Source organism: Narcine bancroftii, chromosome 8 (assembly GCF_036971445.1).
Source record: "Narcine bancroftii isolate sNarBan1 chromosome 8, sNarBan1.hap1, whole genome shotgun sequence".
Taxonomy (NCBI): domain Eukaryota; kingdom Metazoa; phylum Chordata; class Chondrichthyes; order Torpediniformes; family Narcinidae; genus Narcine; species Narcine bancroftii.
This window is the reverse complement of record NC_091476.1, coordinates 57961517-57988834: the sequence shown is the minus strand read 5'-3', so window position 1 is coordinate 57988834 and position 27318 is coordinate 57961517. Positions and strand designations below refer to the sequence as shown.

The 27318-nt window shown below is 42.7% G+C and overlaps 1 protein-coding gene across 2 annotated transcripts in view; it reads left to right on the top strand.

Annotated features, from left to right (window-relative positions):
• taf7 (TAF7 RNA polymerase II, TATA box binding protein (TBP)-associated factor) overlaps positions 1-27318 on the top strand; it is a 313475-nt gene that overhangs the window by 277615 nt on the left and 8542 nt on the right. For both annotated transcript variants that reach the window (XM_069893795.1, XM_069893794.1), the window contains exon 6: positions 24988-25046. In XM_069893795.1, the coding sequence (XP_069749896.1) occupies positions 24988-25046 (59 nt within the window). The remainder of the gene's footprint in view (positions 1-24987; positions 25047-27318) is intronic.

Below are 27318 nucleotides of genomic sequence, written 5' to 3'. Positions count from 1 at the left end.
CTAAGAAATGGTATTGTTCTGATGGTGAAGTGTGACGTTCTGATCTAAGAAATGGTATTGTCCTGATGGTGAACTGTGACGTTCCTCATCTAAGAAATGGTATTATCCTGATGGTGAACTGTGACATTCCTGATCTAAGAAATGGTATTGTCCTGATGGTGAACTGTGACGTTCCTGATCTAAGGAATGGTATTGTCCTGATGGTGAACTGTGACGTTCCTGATCTAAGGAATGGTATTGTCCTGATGGTGAACTGTGATGTTCCTGATCTAAGGAATGGTATTGTCCTGATGGTGAACTGTGACGTTCCTGATCTAAGGAATGGTATTGTCCAGATGGTTTACTGTGACGTTCCTGATCTAAGGAATGGTATTGTCCTGATGGTGAACTGTGACGTTCCTGATCTAATAAATGGTAATGTCCTGATGGTGAACTGTGATGTTCCTGATCCTCGGAATGGTATTGTCCTTATGGTGAACTGTGATGTTCCTGATCTAAAAAATGGCATTGTCCTGATGGTGAACTCTGATGTTCCTGATCTAAGGAATGGCATTGTCCTGATGGTGAACTGTGATGTTCCTTATGTAAGGAATGGTATTGTCCTGATGGTGAACTGTGACGTTCCTGTTCTAAGGAATGGTATTGTCCTGATGGTGAACTGTCACGTTCCTGATCTAAGGAATGGTATTGTCCTGATGGTGAACTGTGACGTTTCTGATCTAAGAAATGGCATTGTCCTGATGGTGAACTGTTACGTTCCTGATCTAAGGAATGGCATTGTCCTGATGGTGAACTGTGACATTCCCGATCTATGGAATGGCATTGTCCTGATGGTGAACTGTGATGTTCCTGATCTAAGGAATGGCATTGTCCTGATGGTGAACTGTAATGTTCCTGATCTAAGGAATGGCATTGTCCTGATGGGAACTGTGACGTTCCTGATCTAAGGAATGGTATTGTACTGATGGTGAACTGTAATGTTCCTGATCTAAGGAATGGCATTGTCCTGATGGAGAACTGTGACGTTCCTGATCTAAGGAATGGTATTGTCCTGATGGTGAACTGTGATGTTCCTGATCTAAGGAATGGCATTGCCCTGATGGTGAACTGTGACGTTCCTGATCTAAGGAATGGTATTGTCCTGATGGTGAACTGTGACGTTCCTGATCTAAGGAATGGCATTGTCCTGATGGTGAACTGTGAAGTTCCTGTTCTAAGAAATGGTTTTTTCCTGATGGTGAACTGTCAAGTTCCTGATCTAAGAAATGGTGTTGTCCTGATGGTGAACTGTAACGTTCCTGATCTAAGGAATGGTATTGTCCTGATGGTGAACTGTGACGTTCCTGATCTAAGGAATGGCATTGTCCTGATGGTGAACTGTGACGTTCCTGTTCTAAGGAATGGTATTGTCCTGATGGTGAACTGTGACGTTCCTGATCTAAGGAATGGTATTGTCCTGATGGTGAACTGTGACGTTCCTGATCTACGAAATGGAATTGTCCTGGTGGTGAACTGTGACGTTCCTGATCTAAGGAATGTCATTGTCCTGATGGTGATCTGTGATGTTCCTGATCTAAGAAATGGCATTGTCCTGATGATGAACTGTGTTCTTCCTGATCAAAGAAATGGCATTGTCCTGATGGTGAACTGTGATGTTCCTGATCCTATGAATGGTATTGTCCTGATGGTGAACTGTGATGTTCCTGATCTAAAAAATGGCATTGTCCTGATGGAGAAATGTGATGTTCCTGATCTAAGGAATGGCATTGTCCTGATGGTGAACTGTGATGTTCCTGATGTAAGCAATGGCATTGTCCTGATGGTGAACTGTGACGTTCCTGATCTTAGGAATGGTTTTGTCCTGATGGTGAACTGTGATGTTCTTGATCTCAGGAATTGTATTGTCCTGATGGTGAACTGTGATGTTCCTGATCTAAGGAATGGCATTGTCCTGATGGTGAACTGTTATGTTCCTGATCTAAGAAATGGCATTGTCCTGATGGTGAACTGTGACGTTCCTGGTCTAAGGAATGGCATTGTCCTGATGGTGAACTGTGACGTTACTGATCTAAGGAATGGCATTGTCCTGATGGTGAACTGTAACGTTCCTGATTTAAGGAATGGCATTGTCCTGATGGTGAACTGTGACGTTCCTGATCTAAGGAATGGCATTGTCCTGATGGTGAACTGCGATGTTCTTGATCTCAGGAATTGTATTGTCATGATGGAAAACTGTGAAGTTCCCGATCTAAGGAATGGTATTGTCCTGATTGTGAACTGTGATGTTCCTGATCTAAGAAATGGCATTGTCCGGATGGTGAACTGTGACGTTCCTGATCTAAGGAATGGCATTGTCCTGATGGTGAACTGTGACGTTCCTGTTCTAAGGAATGGTATTGTCCTGATGGTGAACTGTGACGTTGCGGATAAGGAATGATATTGTCCTGATGGTGAACTGTGACGTTCCTGATCTAAGGAATGGTATTGTCCTTATGGTGAACTGTGACGTTTCTGATCGAAGAAATGGCATTGTCCTGATGGTGAACTGAGACGTTCCTGATCTAAGGAATGGCATTGTCCTTATGGTGAACTGTGACGTTCCTGATATATGGAATGGCATTGTCCTGATGGTGAACTGTGATGTTCCTGTTCTAAGAAATGGTCTTGTCCTGATGGTGAACTGTGATGTTCCTGATATCAGGAATGGCATTGTCCTGATGGTGAACTGTGATGTTCCTGATCTAAGGAATTGCATTGTCCTGATGGTGAACTGTGATGTTCCTTATCTAAGGAATGGTATTGTCCTGATGGTGAACAGTGACGTTCCTGATATAAGGAATGGCATTGTCCTGATTGTGAACTGTGACGTTCCTGATCTAAGGAATGGCATTGTCCTGATGGTGAACCTTGACGTTCCTGATCTAAGGAATGGCATTGTCCTGATGGTCAACTGTGACGTTTCTGGTCTAATAAATGGTATCGTCCTGATGGTGAACTGTGTCGTTCCTGATCTAAGGAATGGTATTGTCCTGATGGTGAACTTTGATGTTCCTGATCTAAGAAATGTTATTGTCCTGATGGTGAACTGTGACGTTCCTGATCTAAGAAATGGTATTGTCCTGATGGTGAACTGTGATGTTCCTGATCTAAGAAATTGTATTGTCCTGATGGTGAACTGTGACGTTCCTCATCTAAGAAATTGTATTGTCCTGATGGTGAACTGTGACGTTCCTCATCTAAGAAATGGTATTGTCCTGATGGTGAACTGTGACGTTCCTGATCTAAGGAATGGTATTGTCCTGATGGTGAACTGTGATGCTCCTGATCTAAGGAATGGCATTGTCCATATGGTGAACTGTGATGTTCCTGATCTAAGGAATGGCATTGTCCTGATGGTGAACTGTGATGTTCCTGATCTAAGGAATGGCATTGTCCTGATGGTGAACTGTGACGTTCCTGATCTAAGGAATGGCATTGTCCGATGGTAAACTGTGACGTTCCTGATCTAAGGAATGGCATTGTCCTGATGGTGAACTGTGATATTCCTGATCTAAGGAATGGCATTGTCCTGATGGTTAACTGTGATGTTCCTGATCTAAGGAATGACATTGTCATGATGGTGAACAGTGATGTTCCTGATCTAAGAAATGGCATTGTCCTGATGGTGAACTGTGATATTCCTGATCTCAGAAATGGTATTGTCCTGATGGTGAACTGTGATGTTCCTGATCTATGAAATGGTATTGTTCTGATGGTGAACTGTGATGTTCCTGATCTAATAAATGGTATTGTTTTGATGATGAGCTGTGACGTTCCTGATCTAAGAAATGGAATTGTACTGATGGTGAACTGTGACGTTCCTGATCTAAGGAATGGCATTGTCCTGATGGTGATCTGTGATGTTCCTGATCTAAGGAATGGCATTATCCTGATGGTGAACTGTGATGTTCCTGATCTAAGAAATGGTATTGTCCATATGGTGAACTGTGATGTTCCTGATCTAAGGAATGGCATTGTCCTGATGGTGAACTGTGATGTTCCTGATCTAAGGAATGGCATTGTCCTGATGGTGAACTGTGACGTTCCTGATCTAAGGAATGGCATTGTCCGATGGTAAACTGTGACGTTCCTGATCTAAGGAATGGCATTGTCCTGATGGTGAACTGTGATATTCCTGATCTAAGGAATGGCATTGTCCTGATGGTTAACTGTGATGTTCCTGATCTAAGGAATGACATTGTCATGATGGTGAACAGTGATGTTCCTGATCTAAGAAATGGCATTGTCCTGATGGTGAACTGTGATATTCCTGATCTCAGAAATGGTATTGTCCTGATGGTGAACTGTGATGTTCCTGATCTATGAAATGGTATTGTTCTGATGGTGAACTGTGATGTTCCTGATCTAATAAATGGTATTGTTTTGATGATGAGCTGTGACGTTCCTGATCTAAGAAATGGAATTGTACTGATGGTGAACTGTGACGTTCCTGATCTAAGGAATGGCATTGTCCTGATGGTGATCTGTGATGTTCCTGATCTAAGGAATGGCATTATCCTGATGGTGAACTGTGATGTTCCTGATCTAAGAAATGGTATTGTCCTGATGGTGAACTGTGATGTTCCTGATCTCAGGAATGGCATTGTCCTGATGGTGAACTGTGATGTTTTGATCTAAGGAATGGCATTGTCCTGATGGTGAACTGTGATGTTCCTGATCTCAGGAATGGCATTGTCCTGATGGTGAACTGTGATGTTCCTTATGTAAGGAATGGTATTGTCCTGATGGTGAACTGTGACGTTCCTGATCTAAGGAATGTTATTGTCCTGATGGTGAACTGTGACGTTCCTTATCTAAGAAATGGTATTGTCCTGATGGTGAACTGTGACGTTCCTGATCTAAGAAATGGTATTGTTCTGATGGTGAACTGTGACGTTCTGATCTAAGAAATGGTATTGTCCTGATGGTGAACTGTGACGTTCCTCATCTAAGAAATGGTATTGTCCTGATGGTGAACTGTGACATTCCTGATCTAAGAAATGGTATTGTCCTGATGGTGAACTGTGACGTTCCTGATCTAAGGAATGGTATTGTCCTGATGGTGAACTGTGACGTTCCTGATCTAAGGAATGGTATTGTCCTGATGGTGAACTGTGATGTTCCTGATCTAAGGAATGGTATTGTCCTGATGGTGAACTGTGACGTTCCTGATCTAAGGAATGGTATTGTCCTGATGGTGAACAGTGACGTTCCTGATATAAGGAATGGCATTGTCCTGATTGTGAACTGTGACGTTCCTGATCTAAGGAATGGCATTGTCCTGATGGTGAACCTTGATGTTCCTGATCTAAGGAATGGCATTGTCCTGATGGTCAACTGTGACGTTCCTGGTCTAATAAATGGTATCGTCCTGATGGTGAACTGTGTCGTTCCTGATCTAAGGAATGGTATTGTCCTGATGGTGAACTTTGACGTTCCTGATCTAAGAAATGTTATTGTCCTGATGGTGAACTGTGACGTTCCTGATCTAAGAAATGGTATTGTCCTGATGGTGAACTGTGACGTTCCTGATCTAAGAAATTGTATTGTCCTGATGGTGAACTGTGACGTTCCTCATCTAAGAAATTGTATTGTCCTGATGGTGAACTGTGACGTTCCTCATCTAAGAAATGGTATTGTCCTGATGGTGAACTGTGACGTTCCTGATCTAAGGAATGGTATTGTCCTGATGGTGAACTGTGATGCTCCTGATCTAAGGAATGGCTTTGTCCTGATGGTGAACTGTGATGTTCCTGATCTAAGGAATGGCATTGTCCTGATGGTGAACTGTGATGTTCCTGATCTAAGGAATGGCATTGTCCTGATGGTGAACTGTGACGTTCCTGATCTAAGGAATGGCATTGTCCGATGGTAATCTGTGACGTTCCTGATCTAAGGAATGGCATTGTCCTGATGGTGATCTGTGATATTCCTGATCTAAGGAATGGCTTTGTCCTGATGGTTAACTGTGATGTTCCTGATCTAAGGAATGACATTGTCATGATGGTGAACTGTGATGTTCCTGATCTAAGAAATGGCATTGTCCTGATGGTGAACTGTGATATTCCTGATCTCAGAAATGGTATTGTCCTGATGGTGAACTGTGATGTTCCTGATCTATGAAATGGTATTGTTCTGATGGTGAACTGTGATGTTCCTGATCTAATAAATGGTATTGTTTTGATGATGAGCTGTGACGTTCCTGATCTAAGAAATGGAATTGTACTGATGGTGAACTGTGACGTTCCTGATCTAAGGAATGGCATTGTCCTGATGGTGAACTGTGATGTTCCTGATCTAAGGAATGGCATTGTCCTGATGGTGAACTGTGATGTTCCTGATCTAAGGAATGGCATTGTTCTGATGGTGAACTGTGATGTTCCTGATCTGAGGAATGGCATTGTCCTGATGGTGAACTGTGACATTCCTGATCTAAGGAATGGCATTGTCCTGATTGTGAACTGTGATGTTCCTGATCGAAGAAATGGCATTGACCTGATGGTGAACTGTGATGTTCTGATCTAAGAATTTGCATTATCCTGATTGTGAACTGTGACATTCCTGATCTAAGGAATGGTATTGTGCTGATGGTGAACTGTCATGTTCCTGATCTCAGAAATGGTATTGTCCTGATGGTGAACTGTTACGTTCCTGATCTAAGGAACGGCATTGTCCGATGGTAAACTGTGACGTTCCTGATCTAAGGAATGGCATTGTCCTGATGGTTAACTGTGATGTTCCTGATCTAAGGAATGACTTTGTCATGATGGTGAACTGTGATGTTCCTGATCTAAGAAATGGCATTGTCCTGATGGTGAACTGTGATATTCCTGATCTCAGAAATGGTATTGTCCTGATGGTGAACTGTGATGTTCCTGATCTATGAAATGGTATTGTTCTGATGGTGAACTGTGATGTTCCTGATCTAATAAATGGTATTGTTTTGATGATGAACTGTGACGTTCATGATCTACGAAATGGAATTGTACTGATGGTGAACTGTGACGTTCCTGATCTAAGGAATGGCATTGTCCTGATGGTGATCTGTGATGTTCCTGATCTAAGGAATGGCATTATCGTGATGATGAACTGTGATGTTCCTGATCTAAGAAATGGCATTGTCCTGATGATGAACTGTGTTGTTCCTCATCTAAGAAATGGCATTGTCCTGATAGTGAACTGTGATGTTCCTGATCTAAGAAATGGTATTGTCCTGATGGTGAACTGTGATGTTCCTGATCTAAGTAATGGCATTGTCCTGATGGTGAACTGTGATGTTCCTGATATAAGAAATGGCATTGTCCTGATGGTGATCTGTGATGTTCCTGATCTAAGGAATGGCATTGTCCTGATGGTGAACTGTGATGTTCCTGATCTGAGGAATGGCATTGTCCTGATGGTGAACTGTGACATTCCTGATCTAAGGAATGGCATTGTCCTGATGGTGAACTGTGATGTTCCTTATCGAAGAAATGGCATTGACCTGATGGTGAACTGTGATGTTCCTGATCTAAGAATTTGCATTATCCTGATTGTGAACTGTGACATTCCTGATCTAAGGAATGGTATTGTTCTGATGGTGAACTGTGATGTTCCTGATCTCAGAAATGGTATTGTCCTGATGGTGAACTGTTACGTTCCTGATCTAAGGAACGGCATTGTCCTGATGGTGAACTGTGACGTTCCTGATCTAAGGAATTGCATTGTTCTGATGGTGAATTGTGACGTTCCTCATCTAAGGAATGGTATTGTCCTGATGGTGAACTGTGATGTTCCTGATCTAAGGAATGGCATTGTCATGATGGTGAACTGTGAAGTTCCCGATCTAAGGAATGGTATTGTCCTGATTGTGAACTGTGATGTTCCTGATCTAAGGAATGGCATTGTCCTGATGGTGAACTGTGATGTTTCTGATCTAAGGAATGGTATTGTCCTGATGGTGAACTGTGACGTTCCTGTTCTCAGGAATGGTATTGTCCTGATGGTGAACTGTGATGTTCCTGATCTAAGGAATTGCATTGTCCTGATGGTGAACTGTGATGTTCATTATCTAAGGAATGGTATTGTCCTGATGGTGAACCGTGACGTTCCTGATATAAGGAATGGCATTGTCCTGATGGTGAACTGTGATGTTCCTGATCTAAGGAATGGCATTGTCCTGATGGTGAACCTTGACGTTCCTGATCTAAGGAATGGCATTGTCCTGATGGTGAACTGTGACGTTCCTGGTCTAAGAAATGGTATTGTCCTGATGGTGAACTGTGTTGTTCCTGATCTAAGGAATGGTATTGTCCTGATGGTGAACTGTGACGTTCCTGATTTAAGAAATGTCATTGTCCTGATGGTGAACTGTGACGTTCCTGATCTAAGAAATGGTATTGTCCTGATGGTGAACTGTGATGTTCCTGATCTAAGAAATTGTATTGTCCTGATGGTGAACTGTGACGTTCGTCATCTAAGAAATGGTATTGTCCTGATGGTGAACTGTGACGTTCCTGATCTAAGAAATGGTATTGTCCTGATGGTGAACTGTGACGTTCCTGATCTAAGGAATGGTATTCTCCTGATGGTGAACTGTGATGTTCCTGATCTAAGGAATCGCATTGTCCTGATGGTGAACTGTGATGTTCCTGATCTAAGGAATGGCATTGTCCTGATGGTGAACTGTGATGTTCCTGATCTAAGAAATGGCATTGTCCTGATGGTGAACTGTGATGTTCCTGATCTAAGAAATGGCATTGTCCTGATGGTGAACTGTGATGTTCCTGATCTAAGAAATGGTATTGTCCTGATGGTGAACTGTGATGTTCCTGATCTAATAAATGGTAATGTCCTGATGGTGAACTGTAACGTTCCTGATCTACGAAATGTAATTGTCCTTCTGGTGAACTGTGACGTTCCTGATCTAAGGAATGTCATTGTCCTGATGGTGATCTGTGATGTTCCTGATCTAAGGAATTGCATTATCCTGACGGTGAACTGTGATGTTCCTGATCTAAGAAATGGCATTGTCCTGATGATTAACTGTGTTGTTCCTGATCTAAGAAATGGCATTGTCCTGATGGTGAACTGTGATGTTCCTGATCCTAGGAATGGTATTGTCCTGATGGTGAACTGTGATGTTCCTGATCTAAAAAATGCCATTGTCCTGATGTAGAACTGTGATGTTCCTGATCTAAGGAATGGCATTGTCCTGATGGTGAACTGTGATGTTCCTGATGTAAGAAATGGCATTGTCCTGATGGTGAACTGTGACGTTCCTGATCTAAGGAATGGTATTGTCCTGATGGTGAACTGTGACGTTCCTGTTCTCAGGAATGGTATTGTCCTGATGGTGAACCGTGACGTTCCTGATATAAGGAATTGCATTGTCCTGATGGTGAACTGTGATGTTCATTATCTAAGGAATGGTATTGTCCTGATGGTGAACTGTGACGTTCCTGATATAAGGAATGGCATTGTCCTGATGGTGAACTGTGATGTTCCTGATCTAAGGAATGGCATTGTCCTGATGGTGAACCTTGACGTTCCTGATCGAAGGAATGGCATTGTACTGATGGTGAACTGTGACGTTCCTGGTCTAAGAAATGGTATTGTCCTGATGGTGAACTGTGTCGTTCCTGATCTAAGGAATGGTATTGTCCTGATGGTGAACTGTGACGTTCCTGATTTAAGAAATGGCATTGTCCTGATGGTGAACTGTGACGTTCCTGGTCTAAGAAATGGTATTGTCCTGAAGGTGAACTGTGTCGTTCCTGATCTAAGGAATGGTATTGTCCTGATGGTGAACTGTTACTTTCCTGATTTAAGAAATGTTATTGCCCTGATGGTGAACTGTGACGTTCCTGATCTAAGAAATGGTATTGTCCTGAAGGTGAACTGTGACGTTCCTGATCTATGAAATTGTATTGTCCTGATGGTGAACTGTCACGTTCCTCATCTAAGAAATGGTATTGTCCTGATGTTGAACTGTGACGTTCCTGATCTAAGAAATGGTATTGTCCTGATGCTGTACTGTGACGTTCCTGATCTAAGGAATGGTATTCTCCTGATGGTGAACTGTGATGTTCCTGATCTAAGGAATGGCATTGTCCTGATGGTGAACTGTGATGTTCCTGATCTAAGAAATGGCATTGTCCTGATGGTGAACTGTGATGTTCCTGATCTAAGAAATGGTATTGTCCTGATGGTGAACTGTGATGTTCCTGATCTCATAAATGGTAATGTCCTGATGATGAACTGTGATGTTCCTGATCCTCGGAATGGTATTGTCCTGATGGTGAACTGTGATGTTCCTGATCTAAAAAATGGCATTGTCCTGATGGTGAACTCTGATGTTCCTGATCTAAGGAATGGCATTGTCCTGATGGTGAACTGTGATGTTCCTTATGTAAGGAATGGTATTGTCCTGATGGTGAACTGTGACGTTCCTGTTCTAAGGAATGGTATTGTCCTGATGGTGAACTGTCACGTTCCTGATCTAAGGAATGGTATTGTCCTGATGGTGAACTGTGACGTTGCTGATCTAAGGAATGGTGTTGTCCTGATGGTGAACTGTGACGTTTCTGATCTAAGAAATGGCATTGTCCTGATGGTGAACTGTTACGTTCCTGATCTAAGGAATGGCATTGTCCTGATGGTGAACTGTGACATTCCCGATCTATGGAATGGCATTGTCCTGATGGTGAACTGTGATGTTCCTGATCTAAGGAATGGCATTATCCTGATGATGAACTGTGATGTTCCTGATCTAAGAAATGGCATTGTCCTGATGATGAACTGTGTTGTTCCTCATCTAAGAAATGGCATTGTCCTGATAGTGAACTGTGATGTTCCTGATCTAAGAAATGGTATTGTCCTGATGGTGAACTGTGATGTTCCTGATCTAAGTAATGGCATTGCCCTGATGGTGAACTGTGATGTTCCTGATATAAGAAATGGCATTGTCCTGATGGTGAACTGTGATGTTCCTGATCTATGGAATGGCATTGTCCTGATGGTGAACTGTGATGTTCCTGATCTGAGGAATGGCATTGTCCTGATGGTGAACTGTGACATTCCTGATCTAAGGAATGGCATTGTCCTGATGGTGAACTGTGATGTTCCTCATCGAAGAAATGGCATTGACCTGATGGTGAACTGTGATGTTCCTGATCTAAGAATTTGCATTATCCTGATTGTGAACTGTGACATTCCTGATCTAAGGAATGGTATTGTGCTGATGGTGAACTGTGATGTTCCTGATCTCAGAAATGGTATTGTCCTGATGGTGAACTGTTACGTTCCTGATCTAAGGAACGGCATTGTCCTGATGGTGAACTGTGACGTTCCTGATCTAAGGAATTGCATTGTTCTGATGGTGAATTGTGACGTTCCTCATCTAAGGAATGGTATTGTCCTGATGGTGAACTGTGATGTTCCTGATCTAAGGAATGGCATTGTCATGATGGTGAACTGTGAAGTTCCCGATCTAAGGAATGGTATTGTCCTGATTGTGAACTGTGATGTTCCTGATCTAAGGAATGGCATTGTCCTGATGGTGAACTGTGATGTTTCTGATCTAAGGAATGGTATTGTCCTGATGGTGAACTGTGACGTTCCTGTTCTCAGGAATGGTATTGTCCTGATGGTGAACTGTGATGTTCCTGATCTAAGGAATTGCATTGTCCTGATGGTGAACTGTGATGTTCATTATCTAAGGAATGGTATTGTCCTGATGGTGAACCGTGACGTTCCTGATATAAGGAATGGCATTGTCCTGATGGTGAACTGTGATGTTCCTGATCTAAGGAATGGCATTGTCCTGATGGTGAACCTTGACGTTCCTGATCTAAGGAATGGCATTGTCCTGATGGTGAACTGTGACGTTCCTGGCCTAAGAAATGGTATTGTCCTGATGGTGAACTGTGTTGTTCCTGATCTAAGGAATGGTATTGTCCTGATGGTGAACTGTGACGTGCCTGATTTAAGAAATGTTATTGTCCTGATGGTGAACTGTGACGTTCCTGATCTAAGAAATGGTATTGTCCTGATGGTGAACTGTGACGTTCCTGATCTAAGAAATTGTATTGTCCTGATGGTGAACTGTGACGTTCGTCATCTAAGAAATGGTATTGTCCTGATGGTGAACTGTGACGTTCCTGATCTAAGAAATGGTATTGTCCTGATGGTGAACTGTGACGTTCCTGATCTAAGGAATGGTATTCTCCTGATGGTGAACTGTGATGTTCCTGATCTAAGGAATCGCATTGTCCTGATGGTGAACTGTGATGTTCCTGATCTAAGGAATGGCATTGTCCTGATGGTGAACTGTGATGTTCCTGATCTAAGAAATGGCATTGTCCTGATGGTGAACTGTGATGTTCCTGATCTAAGAAATGGCATTGTCCTGATGGTGAACTGTGATGTTCCTGATCTAAGAAATGGTATTGTCCTGATGGTGAACTGTGATGTTCCTGATCTAATAAATGGTAATGTCCTGATGGTGAACTGTAACGTTCCTGATCTACGAAATGTAATTGTCCTTGTGGTGAACTGTGACGTTCCTGATCTAAGGAATGTCATTGTCCTGATGGTGATCTGTGATGTTCCTGATCTAAGGAATTGCATTATCCTGACGGTGAACTGTGATGTTCCTGATCTAAGAAATGGCATTGTCCTGATGATTAACTGTGTTGTTCCTGATCTAAGAAATGGCATTGTCCTGATGGTGAACTGTGATGTTCCTGATCCTAGGAATGGTATTGTCCTGATGGTGAACTGTGATGTTCCTGATCTAAAAAATGCCATTGTCCTGATGTCGAACTGTGATGTTCCTGATCTAAGGAATGGCATTGTCCTGATGGTGAACTGTGATGTTCCTGATGTAAGCAATGGCATTGTCCTGATGGTGAACTGTGATGTTCCTGATCTATGGAATGGCATTGTCCTGATGGTGAACTGTGATGTTCCTGATCTGAGGAATGGCATTGTCCTGATGGTGAACTGTGACATTCCTGATCTAAGGAATGGCATTGTCCTGATGGTGAACTGTGATGTTCCTTATCGAAGAAATGGCATTGACCTGATGGTGAACTGTGATGTTCCTGATCTAAGAATTTGCATTATCCTGATTGTGAACTGTGACATTCCTGATCTAAGGAATGGTATTGTGCTGATGGTGAACTGTGATGTTCCTGATCTCAGAAATGGTATTGTCCTGATGGTGAACTGTTACGTTCCTGATCTAAGGAACGGCATTGTCCTGATGGTGAACTGTGACGTTCCTGATCTAAGGAATTGCATTGTTCTGATGGTGAATTGTGACGTTCCTCATCTAAGGAATGGTATTGTCCTGATGGTGAACTGTGATGTTCCTGATCTAAGGAATGGCATTGTCATGATGGTGAACTGTGAAGTTCCCGATCTAAGGAATGGTATTGTCCTGATTGTGAACTGTGATGTTCCTGATCTAAGGAATGGCATTGTCCTGATGGTGAACTGTGATGTTTCTGATCTAAGGAATGGTATTGTCCTGATGGTGAACTGTGACGTTCCTGTTCTCAGGAATGGTATTGTCCTGATGGTGAACTGTGATGTTCCTGATCTAAGGAATTGCATTGTCCTGATGGTGAACTGTGATGTTCATTATCTAAGGAATGGTATTGTCCTGATGGTGAACCGTGACGTTCCTGATATAAGGAATGGCATTGTCCTGATGGTGAACTGTGATGTTCCTGATCTAAGGAATGGCATTGTCCTGATGGTGAACCTTGACGTTCCTGATCTAAGGAATGGCATTGTCCTGATGGTGAACTGTGACGTTCCTGGCCTAAGAAATGGTATTGTCCTGATGGTGAACTGTGTTGTTCCTGATCTAAGGAATGGTATTGTCCTGATGGTGAACTGTGACGTGCCTGATTTAAGAAATGTTATTGTCCTGATGGTGAACTGTGACGTTCCTGATCTAAGAAATGGTATTGTCCTGATGGTGAACTGTGACGTTCCTGATCTAAGAAATTGTATTGTCCTGATGGTGAACTGTGACGTTCGTCATCTAAGAAATGGTATTGTCCTGATGGTGAACTGTGACGTTCCTGATCTAAGAAATGGTATTGTCCTGATGGTGAACTGTGACGTTCCTGATCTAAGGAATGGTATTCTCCTGATGGTGAACTGTGATGTTCCTGATCTAAGGAATCGCATTGTCCTGATGGTGAACTGTGATGTTCCTGATCTAAGGAATGGCATTGTCCTGACGGTGAACTGTGATGTTCCTGATCTAAGAAATGGCATTGTCCTGATGGTGAACTGTGATGTTCCTGATCTAAGAAATGGCATTGTCCTGATGGTGAACTGTGATGTTCCTGATCTAAGAAATGGTATTGTCCTGATGGTGAACTGTGATGTTCCTGATCTAATAAATGGTAATGTCCTGATGGTGAACTGTAACGTTCCTGATCTACGAAATGTAATTGTCCTTGTGGTGAACTGTGACGTTCCTGATCTAAGGAATGTCATTGTCCTGATGGTGATCTGTGATGTTCCTTATCTAAGGAATTGCATTATCCTGACGGTGAACTGTGATGTTCCTGATCTAAGAAATGGCATTGTCCTGATGATTAACTGTGTTGTTCCTGATCTAAGAAATGGCATTGTCCTGATGGTGAACTGTGATGTTCCTGATCCTAGGAATGGTATTGTCCTGATGGTGAACTGTGATGTTCCTGATCTAAAAAATGCCATTGTCCTGATGTCGAACTGTGATGTTCCTGATCTAAGGAATGGCATTGTCCTGATGGTGAACTGTGATGTTCCTGATGTAAGCAATGGCATTGTCCTGATGGTGAACTGTGACGTTCCTGATCTAAGGAATGGTATTGTCCTGATGGTGAACTGTGACGTTCCTGTTCTCAGGAATGGTATTGTCCTGATGGTGAACCGTGACGTTCCTGATATAAGGAATTGCATTGTCCTGATGGTGAACTGTGATGTTCATTATCTAAGGAATGGTATTGTCCTGATGGTGAACTGTGACGTTCCTGATATAAGGAATGGCATTGTCCTGATGGTGAACTGTGATGTTCCTGATCTAAGGAATGGCATTGTCCTGATGGTGAACCTTGACGTTCCTGATCTAAGGAATGGCATTGTCCTGATGGTGAACTGTGACGTTCCTGGTCTAAGAAATGGTATTGTCCTGATGGTGAACTGTGTCGTTCCTGATCTAAGGAATGGTATTGTCCTGATGGTGAACTGTGACGTTCCTGATTTAAGAAATGGCATTGTCCTGATGGTGAACTGTGACGTTCCTGATCTAAGAAATGGTATTGTCCTGATGGTGAACTGTGTCGTTCCTGATCTAAGGAATGGTATTGTCCTGATGGTGAACTGTTACGTTCCTGATTTAAGAAATGTTATTGTCCTGATGGTGAACTGTGACGTTCCTGATCTAAGAAATTGTATTGTCCTGATGGTGAACTGTGACGTTCCTGATCTATGAAATAGTATTGTCCTGATGGTGAACTGTGACGTTCCTGATCTAAGAAATGGTATTGTCCTGATGGTGAACTGTGACGTTCCTGATCTAAGAAATGGTATTGTCCTGATGCTGAACTGTGACGTTCCTGATCTAAGGAATGGTATTCTCCTGATGGTGAACTGTGATGTTCCTGATCTAAGGAATGGCATTGTCCTGATGGTGAACTGTGATGTTCCTGATCTAAGAAATGGCATTGTCCTGATGGTGAACTGTGATGTTCCTGATCTAAGAAATGGTATTGTCCTGATGGTGAACTGTGATGTTCCTGATCTAATAAATGGTAATGTCCTGATGATGAACTGTGATGTTCCTGATCCTCGGAATGGTATTGTCCTGATGGTGAACTGTGATGTTCCTGATCTAAAAAATGGCATTGTCCTGATGGTGAACTCTGATGTTCCTGATCTAAGGAATGGCATTGTCCTGATGGTGAACTGTGATGTTCCTTATGTAAGGAATGGTATTGTCCTGATGGTGAACTGTGACGTTCCTGTTCTAAGGAATGGTATTGTCCTGATGGTGAACTGTCACGTTCCTGATCTAAGGAATGGTATTGTCCTGATGGTGAACTGTGACGTTCCTGATCTAAGGAATGGTATTGTCCTGATGGTGAACTGTGACGTTTCTGATCTAAGAAATGGCATTGTCCTGATGGTGAACTGTTACGTTCCTGATCTAAGGAATGGCATTGTCCTGATGGTGAACTGTGACATTCCCGATCTATGGAATGGCATTGTCCTGATGGTGAACTGTGATGTTCCTGATCTAAGGAATGGCATTGTCCTGATGGTGAACTGTAATGTTCCTGATCTAAGGAATGGCATTGTCCTGATGGGAACTGTGACGTTCCTGATCTAAGAAATGGCATTGTCCTGATGGTGAACTGTGATGTTCCTGATCTAAGAAATGGCATTGTCCTGATGGTGAACTGTGATGTTCCTGATCTAAGAAATGGTATTGTCCTGATGGTGAACTGTGATGTTCCTGATCTAATAAATGGTAATGTCCTGATGGTGAACTGTAACTTTCCTGATCTACGAAATGTAATTGTCCTTGTGGTGAACTGTGACGTTCCTGATCTAAGGAATGTCATTGTCCTGATGGTGATCTGTGATGTTCCTGATCTAAGGAATTGCATTATCCTGACGGTGAACTGTGATGTTCCTGATCTAAGAAATGGCATTGTCCTGATGATTAACTGTGTGGTTCCTGATCTAAGAAATGGCATTGTCCTGATGGTGAACTGTGATGTTCCTGATCCTAGGAATGGTATTGTCCTGATGGTGAACTGTGATGTTCCTGATCTAAAAAATGCCATTGTCCTGATGTAGAACTGTGATGTTCCTGATCTAAGGAATGGCATTGTCCTGATGGTGAACTGTGATGTTCCTGATGTAAGCAATGGCATTGTCCTGATGGTGAACTGTGACGTTCCTGATCTAAGGAATGGTATTGTCCTGATGGTGAACTGTGACGTTCCTGTTCTCAGGAATGGTATTGTCCTGATGGTGAACCGTGACGTTCCTGATATAAGGAATTGCATTGTCCTGATGGTGAACTGTGATGTTCATAATCTAAGGAATGGTATTGTCCTGATGGTGAACTGCGACGTTCCTGATATAAGGAATGGCATTGTCCTGATGGTGAACTGTGATGTTCCTGATCTAAGGAATGGCATTGTCCTGATGGTGAACCTTGACGTTCCTGATCTAAGGAATGGCATTGTCCTGATGGTGAACTGTGACGTTCCTGGTCTAAGAAATGGTATTGTCCTGATGGTGAACTGTGTCGTTCCTGATCTAAGGAATGGTATTGTCCTGATGGTGAACTGTGACGTTCCTGATTTAAGAAATGGCATTGTCCTGATGGTGAACTGTGACGTTCCTGGTCTAAGAAATGGTATTGTCCTGATGGTGAACTGTGTCGTTCCTGATCTAAGGAATGGTATTGTCCTGATGGTGAACTGTTACGTTCCTGATTTAAGAAATGTTATTGTCCTGATGGTGAACTGTGACGTTCCTGATCTAAGAAATGGTATTGTCCTGATGTTGAACTGTGACGTTCCTGATCTATGAAATTGTATTGTCCTGATGGTGAACTGTGACGTTCCTCATCTAAGAAATGGTATTGTCCTGATGGTGAACTGTGACGTTCCTGATCTAAGAAATGGTATTGTCCTGATGCTGAACTGTGACGTTCCTGATCAATGGAATGGTATTCTCCTGATGGTGAACTGTGATGTTCCTGATCTAAGGAATGGCATTGTCCTGATGGTGAACTGTGATGTTCCTGATCTAAGAAATGGCATTGTCCTGATGGTGAACTGTGATGTTCCTGATCTAAGAAATGGTATTGTCCTGATGGTGAACTGTGATGTTCCTGATCTAATAAATGGTAATGTCCTGATGATGAACTGTGATGTTCCTGATCCTCGGAATGGTATTGTCCTGATGGTGAACTGTGATGTTCCTTATGTAAGGAATGGTATTGTCCTGATGGTGAACTGTGACGTTCCTGTTCTAAGGAATGGTATTGTCCTGATGGTGAACTGTCACGTTCCTGATCTAAGGAATGGTATTGTCCTGATGGTGAACTGTGACGTTCCTGATCTAAGGAATGGTATTGTCCTGATGGTGAACTGTGACGTTTCTGATCTAAGAAATGGCATTGTCCTGATGGTGAACTGTTACGTTCCTGATCTAAGGAATGGCATTGTCCTGATGGTGAACTGTGACATTCCCGATCTATGGAATGGCATTGTCCTGATGGTGAACTGTGATGTTCCTGATCTAAGGAATGGCATTGTCCTGATGGTGAACGGTAATGTTCCTGATCTAAGGAATGGCATTGTCCTGATGGGAACTGTGACGTTCCTGATCTAAGGAATGGTATTGTACTGATGGTGAACTGTAATGTTCCTGATCTAAGGAATGGCATTGTCCTGATGGAGAACTGTGACGTTCCTGATCTAAGGAATGGTATTGTCCTGATGGTGAACTGTGATGTTCCTGATCTAAGGAATGGCATTGCCCTGATGGTGAACTGTGACGTTCCTGATCTAAGGAATGGTATTGTCCTGATGGTGAACTGTGACGTTCCTGATCTAAGGAATGGCATTGTCCTGATGGTGAACTGTGAAGTTCCTGTTCTAAGAAATGGTTTTTTCCTGATGGTGAACTGTCAAGTTCCTGATCTAAGAAATGGTATTGTCCTGATGGTGAACTGTAACGTTCCTGATCTAAGGAATGGTATTGTCCTGATGGTGAACTGTGACGTTCCTGATCTAAGGAATGGCATTGTCCTGATGGTGAACTGTGACGTTCCTGTTCTAAGGAATGGTATTGTCCTGATGGTGGACTGTGACGTTCCTGATCTAAGGAATGGTATTGTCCTGATGGTGAACTGTGACGTTCCTGATCTAAGGAATGGTATTGTCCTGATGGTGAACTGTGATGTTCCTGTTCTAAGGAATGGCATTGTCCTGATGGTGAACTGTGATGTTCCTAATCTAAGGAATGGCATTGTCCTGATGGTGAACTATGATGTTCCTGTTCTAAGAAATGGTATTGTCCTGATGGTGAAATGTGTCGTTCCTGATCTAAGAAATGGTATTGTCCTGATGGTGAACTGTGACGTTCCTGATCGAAGGAATGTTATTGTCCTGATGGTGAACTGTGACGTTCCTGATCTAATGAATGGTATTGTCCTGATGGTGAACTGTGACGTTTCTGATCTAAGAAATGGCATTGTCCTGATGGTGAACTGTGACGTTCCTGATCTCAGGAATGGCATTGTCCTGATGGTGAACTGTGACGTTCCTGATCTATGGTATGGCATTGTCCTGATGGTGAACTGTGATGTTCCTGTTCTAAGAAATGATATTGTCCTGATGGTGAACTGTGATGTTCCTGATCTCAGGAATGGCATTGTCCTGATGGTGAACTGTGATGTTTTGATCTAAGGAATGGCATTGTCCTGATGGTGAACTGTGATGTTCCTGATCTAAGGAATGGCATTGTCCTGATGGTGAACTGTGATGTTCCTTATGTAAGGAATGGTATTGTCCTGATGGTGAACTGTGACGTTCCTGATCTAAGGAATGTTATTGTCCTGATGGTGAACTGTGACGTTCCTTATCTAAGAAATGGTATTGTCCTGATGGTGAACTGTGACGTTCCTGATCTAAGAAATGGTATTGTTCTGATGGTGAACTGTGACGTTCTGATCTAAGAAATGGTATTGTCCTGATGGTGAACTGTGACGTTCCTCATCTAAGAAATGGTATTGTCCTGATGGTGAACTGTAACGTTCCTGATCTAAGAAATGGTATTGTCCTGATGGTGAACTGTGACGTTCCTGATCTAAGGAATGGTATTGTCCTGATGGTGAACTGTGATGTTCCTGATCTAAGGAATGGTATTGTCCTGATGGTGAACTGTGACGTTCCTGATCTAAGGAATGGTATTGTCCAGATGGTTTACTGTGACTTTCCTGATCTAAGGAATGGTATTGTCCTGATTGTGAACTGTGACGTTCCTGATGTAAGAAATGGTATTGTCCTGATGGTGAACTGTGACGTTCCTGATCTAAGAAATGGTATTGTCCTGATGGTGAACTGTGACGTTCCTGATGCAGGGATGAACACAAAACAGAACCTAGAGCCAGCATGGTTCGCATAGCCATTAGCACAATACCTTCATAGCACCAGTGTTTGGGACCTACGTTCGAATCCCGCATTGTCTTTACGTTCTTACCCTGTCTCTGTGAGTTTCCTCCGGGGTCTCTAGTTTTCTCCTACCATTCAAAACGTACTGGGGTTGTAGTTCAATTAGGTGTAATTGGGTGGCACAGACTCATAGGCCCAAATGGCCTGTTACCATGCTGAATGTCTAAATTAAAAATTTTTTACAGCTCATTATAGGCCCTTCAGCCCATGGTGATGCCGTCCTATATATATCTACAAAAAAAATTTGAACCCTCCCTACCTCATTTACCTCATAACATTTCATATGTGGGACGCTTATGTCTTAAATTCCCCTATTTTTCCCATCCTTCACCACCACCCCAGCAATGCATTCCAGGCTCCCACAACTCTCTGTGGGAAGGAAATTACCTTGATGTCTCCCCTAAACTTTCCTCCCTTCACTTTGTACAGATATTCTCTGGCCTTTGCTACACCTGTCCTGGCTGTCTACCTCACTTATTCCTCTTAGAATCTTGTAGACCACTATTAAGTCACATCTCAACCTTCTTTGCTCCAAAGAGATAAGTCCCAGCTTTGCTATTTGAACTGTTAGAAAATGAGATGTATTTTCCAATCCAGGCAATATCCTGGTAAATCCCCTCTGCACCCTCTCCATACCTTCCACATCCTTCCTATCATGAGATGACCAGAACTGAATACAATATTCTAAATGTGGTTGCACCAGAGATTTGTAGAACTCCCAACATTACTTCGACTCCTGTACAATCCCCGACTAATGAAGCCCAGCGTACCATCAACCTTCTTAATTAGTCTGTCAATCTTGAGGAATCTATGGATTTAGACCCCAAAGTCCCTCTATTCTCCCACACTGTTAAGTCACTGACCTTTAACTCTGTACTCCACCTTCGTTTGTCCTTCCAAAATGCATCACCTCGTACTTATCTGGATTGAAATCCATCTGCCACTTTTCCACCCAACTCTGCATCCTGTCTATATCCTCTTGTAACCTTCAACAACCTTCAGCTCCATCCACAATTCCTCCAACCTTCGTATCATCTGCAAACTTACTGACCCATCCTTCCTCCTCTTCATCCAGGAGGATAAAAATAACAAAGAGCAGGGGTCCCAAAACATATCCCCACGGAACTCCACTAGTCATCGACCTCCAGGCAGAATACTTTATGTCCACTACTATTCTCTGTTTTTTTACAAGCAAGCCAATTCGGAATCCACACAACCAAGGTTCCATAGATCATATGCCTCATAAGCTTCTGAACAAGTGTTCCATGGGGAACCTTGTCAAATGCCTTACTAAAATCCAGAAACATTACGTCTACTGCCTTACCTTCAGTATCTTGTTACCTTCTCAAAAAACTCAAATGGACAAAAATCTTCTCCATAGTATGCATGCCACCGATGTAAGACTCACTGGTCTATAATTCCCAGGATTCTCCCTATTACCTTTAAGGATTGCAATTTGCCGTTCTTCAATCCTCCAACACCTTGCATGAGGTCAAAGAGAATGCAAAGATCATCGCCAATGCCCCAGCTATCTTTTCCTTCCCTTCCCATAGCAACCTGGGGTATATCTCATCTAGTTCCAGGGACTTGAATTATGAACCGTGCGTAACGAGCAGCAATAGGCAATGAACCAGACAGTGTTTAATTTTAAAACACTAATTTTATTTCTAACTCTTAAACTATAGTCTTAACTTTTAAACTATCCTTAATACTAAATGTATCCCCAGCTAGTGTGTGTGTGTGTGTGTGTGTGTGTTTGTGTGTTTGTGTGTGTGTGTGTGTGTGTGTGTGTGTGTGTGTGTGTGTGTGTGTATGATGTACTGAAATCTAGAAAGTTACTTTAAAGTTCAGTCTTTTAAATTCAATGTTGAAGCAAAGGCCTTTGAAATGTGATGCCCAGAATTAATGTTGAACTGATGGGAAGACTGTAGTTGTGGCTGCTACAGACTCACAAATTCTCCTTTGAAGAAATGTCCATCCACCTGAGCTGTGGTCATGAAACTCCTGGTCCTTTTGTAGGCGAGACTCGAACTGGGCGGCCTCCATGAAGATTCCAAGACCCTGGCATGGTCTCTCCAAGTAACTTCAATGCTAGTCACACTTAAAATTAAGCCCTCTCTCCAAGTGACGTCCACGGTTAGTCACAATCAAAATGAAGCACTTTGCTTCCCAAAAGGACCCTCCTGACATAGGTCATTCATCTGAAAAGACCCAGTCATTCACAGAATATGCTTTGCTCTGAATTCCACAAAATGGCTGCCCACAAGAGCTGCTTCAAAAGGCAATTTCCTCTCCAGCATCAGAACGGTTCTCCCTTTACCAAATCACAGTGTCTTTGCAAATATATCAAATTGTTGCTGGGCTGTGATTTGTGTGGTGTTTGTGTGAAATGTTAACTGTGACCATTCAATCCCTCCTGTCTATACTATCCCTTACAGTGATAATCCCATTTTACTAAAACGGGAGCTCATAATACTTATCAATCCTAATCTTTTTAAGAGAATCCAACCCTTCCTCTTTCTTAATCTCAGTGTGGTCCAGCACATAAGCTTGTTCTATTCTGGCCTTGCCTGGATCAAGATCCTTTTCTCTGGTGAATACTGAAGCAAAGTATTCATTTATGATCAACCCAATCTCCTCCACCTCCAGGCACATGTTGCCTATTTTGTCCTTAAGCTGCCCTATCTTTCTCCTGTTCTTCACGAATAGTGGTGAGTGGACCCAGGGAATGATACTGGACGGATGGTGATGTTCCTCATCTAAGGAATTGTGGTGACCTGATGCTGTATTGTGGCATTGCTGACCGGGGAATAGTAACTGATGGGGAATTGTGACATTCTTGACCTCAGGAATATTATTGACTTGATGGTGAATTGTGGCATTCCGTCCCAGGGAATGTTGGTGACCTGCTGGTGAACTGTGATGGTCCTAATCAGGGGAGTGGTAGTGACCTGATAGTGAACTACATGGTCCTGACCTGAGGAATGGTTGTGACCAGATGATGAACTGTGACAGTCCTTGCCGGGGAATGATGGTGAACTGTGATGGTCCTGGCCTGGGCATTGGTAGTGACTGACTGAATGGTGAACTGTGACGGTCCTGGCCCAGGGAATGTTAGTGACTGGATGGTGAACTGTGACGGTCCTGGCCCAGGGAGTGGTGGTGACCAGATGGTGAACTGTGATGGTCCTGGCTCGGGGAATGGTAGTGACTGGATAGTGAATTGTGACGGTCCTGGCCCGGGGAGTGGTAGTAACCGGATGGTGAACTGTGACGGTCCTGGCCCAGGTAGTGACTGGATGGTGAAATTATCAGGCTCAGGGAATTTGTCCACCTTCATACCCATCAGCACTTCCTCAGCTTGTAATGCTGACTGATCTTAAGACCCTGCCATTGACCCTGCATTTGGTGACTCAGCTTACAGAAATGAGCTGCAGTCTCCAACAACCTGTATCTGAACGTTAATAAAACAAAAGAGATGGTTGTCGACTTCAGGAGGGCCTAGAACTCTGCTGACCATTGACAGCTCCACCGTTGAGGTTGTCAAGAGTATCAAGTTCCTTGGCGTGCACTTGGCGGAGAATCTCACCTGGTCTCTTAACACCAGCTCCTTAGCCAAGAAAGCCCAGCAGCACCTTCACTTCCCACCCTCCATCCTCACTACATTCTACAGAGGATGTATTGAGAAGATCCTTTGCAACTGCATCAGCACCTGGTTTAGAGGCTGTACCACCTCGGACCGCAAGACCCTGCAGAGGGTAGTGAAGTCAGCGGAAAGGATCATTGGGGCTCTCTTCCTACCGTGATGGACATCTACAACACTCAATGCATGCAGAAAGAAATAATCCACACACCCCTCATGTAAACTGTTCTCCCTTCTGCCATCTGGTAGGAGGCATTGTAACACTTGATACCTTACATCCAGATTGGGAAACAGCATTTTCCCCCAAGCTATCAGGCTCCATAATTCCCAGGTCATATGTGGATAATGTATCATGGACTTTTACTGTATACATCTTAATATTTTAACTTGTATGTAAATCAGCTCAGTGGTCCTGGAGAAATACTATCTCGACCTTACTATTCGAGGTGGTGACTTGACTGCCGCAAGTTCTGCAGTTCTCATGTCTTCCTCCACAGTAAAAACAGAGGAGAAGTACCTGAAGATGGTCTTGCCCATCTTCTGTGTCTCCACACAGGATTGACTTCACTGATACCAGAGGGTTACCCTTTTTCCCTTTCTGTACTTCTAAAATCTGTTGAGATGATCCTTGATGTTATTTGCCAGAGCTAGCTCTTGCCCCCTTTTTGTCCTCCTGATCTCCTTTTTTAAGTGTGCTCTTCAGTCCTGTAATTCCTCCAGTTCCCAGCTGCTCATAGCTATCCCATACCTCCTCCTTTCTCTTGGCCAGAGCCTGAATTTCTTTTATCATCCAAGCTTCACTATGCTTCAATGTCTGACCCTTCACCTCTTGAAACTCCTGAATAAAATCCATGGAACCATTCTAGACCAGTGGATCCAAATCTAACCATCTCAATCAATGAGGTGAACTGAACGCTTTACTGATGTTTAAATAAAATGTGCAATAATTGCAGCAATATCAAATTCAGTATCATTTTTTTCTGTTACTTTGGAGTATTTTAAACTGTTAGAATCAGGTGGTCAGAATTCAATTCTCATTCAGTTTTCCTTCAATTTCAGTCACTTGCCCCCTGAAGAATGTCCGAAAGAGGAGGTTCAGGAAAACTGCAAAGAAGAAGGTGAGTTTGAAGTGGCAACATCCTAGTAAATCTTCTCTGCACTCTTTCTATACTGATATCTTTCCTGTAGTTCGGAGACCAAAGCTGCACAAAATACTCCTAATTTGGCCTCACCAATATCTTATACAACCTCACCATAACATCCCAACTCCTATACTCAATACTTTGATTTATGAAGGCCAAGATGCTAAAATTTCTCTTTACAGCTTGCGACACCACTTTCAGGGAACAATATATCTGTATTCCCAGATCCCTTTGTTTCTCCACACTCCTCAGTGCTCAACCATTTACTGTGTCTGTCCTACCTTGGTTTGTCCTTCCTAAATGCTACACCTCACTCTTGTCTGTATTAAATTCCATCTGGCAATTTTCAGCCCATTTTTCCAGTTGGTCCAGATTCCTCTGCAAGCTTTGAAAACCTTTCTTGCTGTCCACAGCACTTACCAATCTTTGTGTCATCTGTAAACTTGCTGATTCGATTTACCACGTTGTCATCTGGGTCATTGATATAGATGACAAATAGGCAGCTATCCCTGAGGCACACCACTAGGCACAGGCCTCCAGTCAGAGAGGCAATCATCTACCACTACTCTCTGTCTTCTCCCATAAAGCCAATGTCTAATCCAGTTTACTACCTCAGCTTGAATACCAAATGACTGAATCTTCCTGACTAACCTCCCATGTGGGATCTTGTCAGAGGCCTATGTCTATGTAAATAACATCCACAGCTTTTCCTTCATCAACGTTCCTGGTAACCTCCTCGAAATCTCTTTTTTTTTTTAAAACCATCTTCCATGCACAAAGCCATTTTGACTCTCCGTAATCAGTTGCTGACAGTCCAAATACTTGTATATCTGATCTCTTGGAACACCTTCAATAACGTATCTACTCCTGACATCAAGGTCACCAGTCTTTAATTTCCTGGATTAGTGTGGAGCCTTTTTTAAAGAATGGAACAACATGAGCCACCCTGCAATTTCTACACTAGTCTCCCTCAAGACTCGTGGTAATATCTTGTTAACCCCTGGAGATTTATCCACCTTTATTTCCTTTAAGACAGCAAACACCTCTTTAATCTGTAGAGGTTCCATGACCTCACTTCCCTAGACTGTGCTAATTTTCTGAGTAAATACAGATGCAAAAAACCTATTTAAGATCTCTCTATATCTTCTGACACCATAATGGCTGACCACTTTTGTCCCTTACTATCATTTGGCTCTTAATATACCTGAAAAAATTCTTAGGAATTTCCTTCACCTTGTCTGCCAAAGCAACCTCATAACTTCTTTTAGCCTTCCTGATTTCTTTCTTAAGGTGTATCTTGCATTTTCTATGCTCCTTAAGTACCTCATTTGCTATACCTGCTCTACGCCTCTTTTCTTAACCAGCTCCCCAGTGTCTCTCAAAAACCAATGTTCCTTATGTCTGTTAACTTTGCTTTTAATCCTTGCAGGTAAATAGAAACTTTGCACTCTCAAAATTTTACCTTTGAAGGCCTCCCACTTACCAAGCACACCCTTGACAGAAAACAACCTAACCCAATCTTTGCTCATTTCCTCAAAGTTGGCATTTCTCCAATTTGGAATCTGAACCCAAGGACCAGACCTATCCTTATCCATAATTAACAAACATAATGGCTTTATAATCATTGGCCCTGAAGTGTCACCTGTCCTGTCTCGAGGGAAATCCATTATTGCATTTTCAAGTTGGTACCATGATATATTTAGTTTTCCTGAACACATTTGACAAACTCCAAGTCATTCAGCCCTTTTACAGTATGGGAGGTCCTTTCACAGTATGGGAGTCCCAGTCAATATGTGGAAAGTTAAAATCTCCTCCTATCACAGCTTTATGTTTCCTGCAGCTGTCTGCTATCTCCCTGTACATTTGCTCCTCCAATTCTTTCTGAGTATCATTTAGTCTATAATACAACCTTATTAGTGTGGTCACACCTTTCCCATTCCTCAGCACCACCCATCGAGTCTCGTAGATGAGCCCCTTATCTGAGCACAGCTGTGATATTTTTCCTGAAGAGCAATGTCCCTTTCATCCCCCTTGTTCCATCGCATCTGTAACAAGGGAACCCCAGAACATTGAGCTCCCAGTCCTGCCCCTCCTGCAAGTCTCACTAATAGCCACGATGCCATAATTCCATATGCCAATCCACGCTCTCACCTCATTTGCCTTTCCTACAAAACTCTGCATTGAAATAGATACACCTGACAACATTATTTCCACCACCTTTGATTTCTGTCTTTATCTGCCAATGACA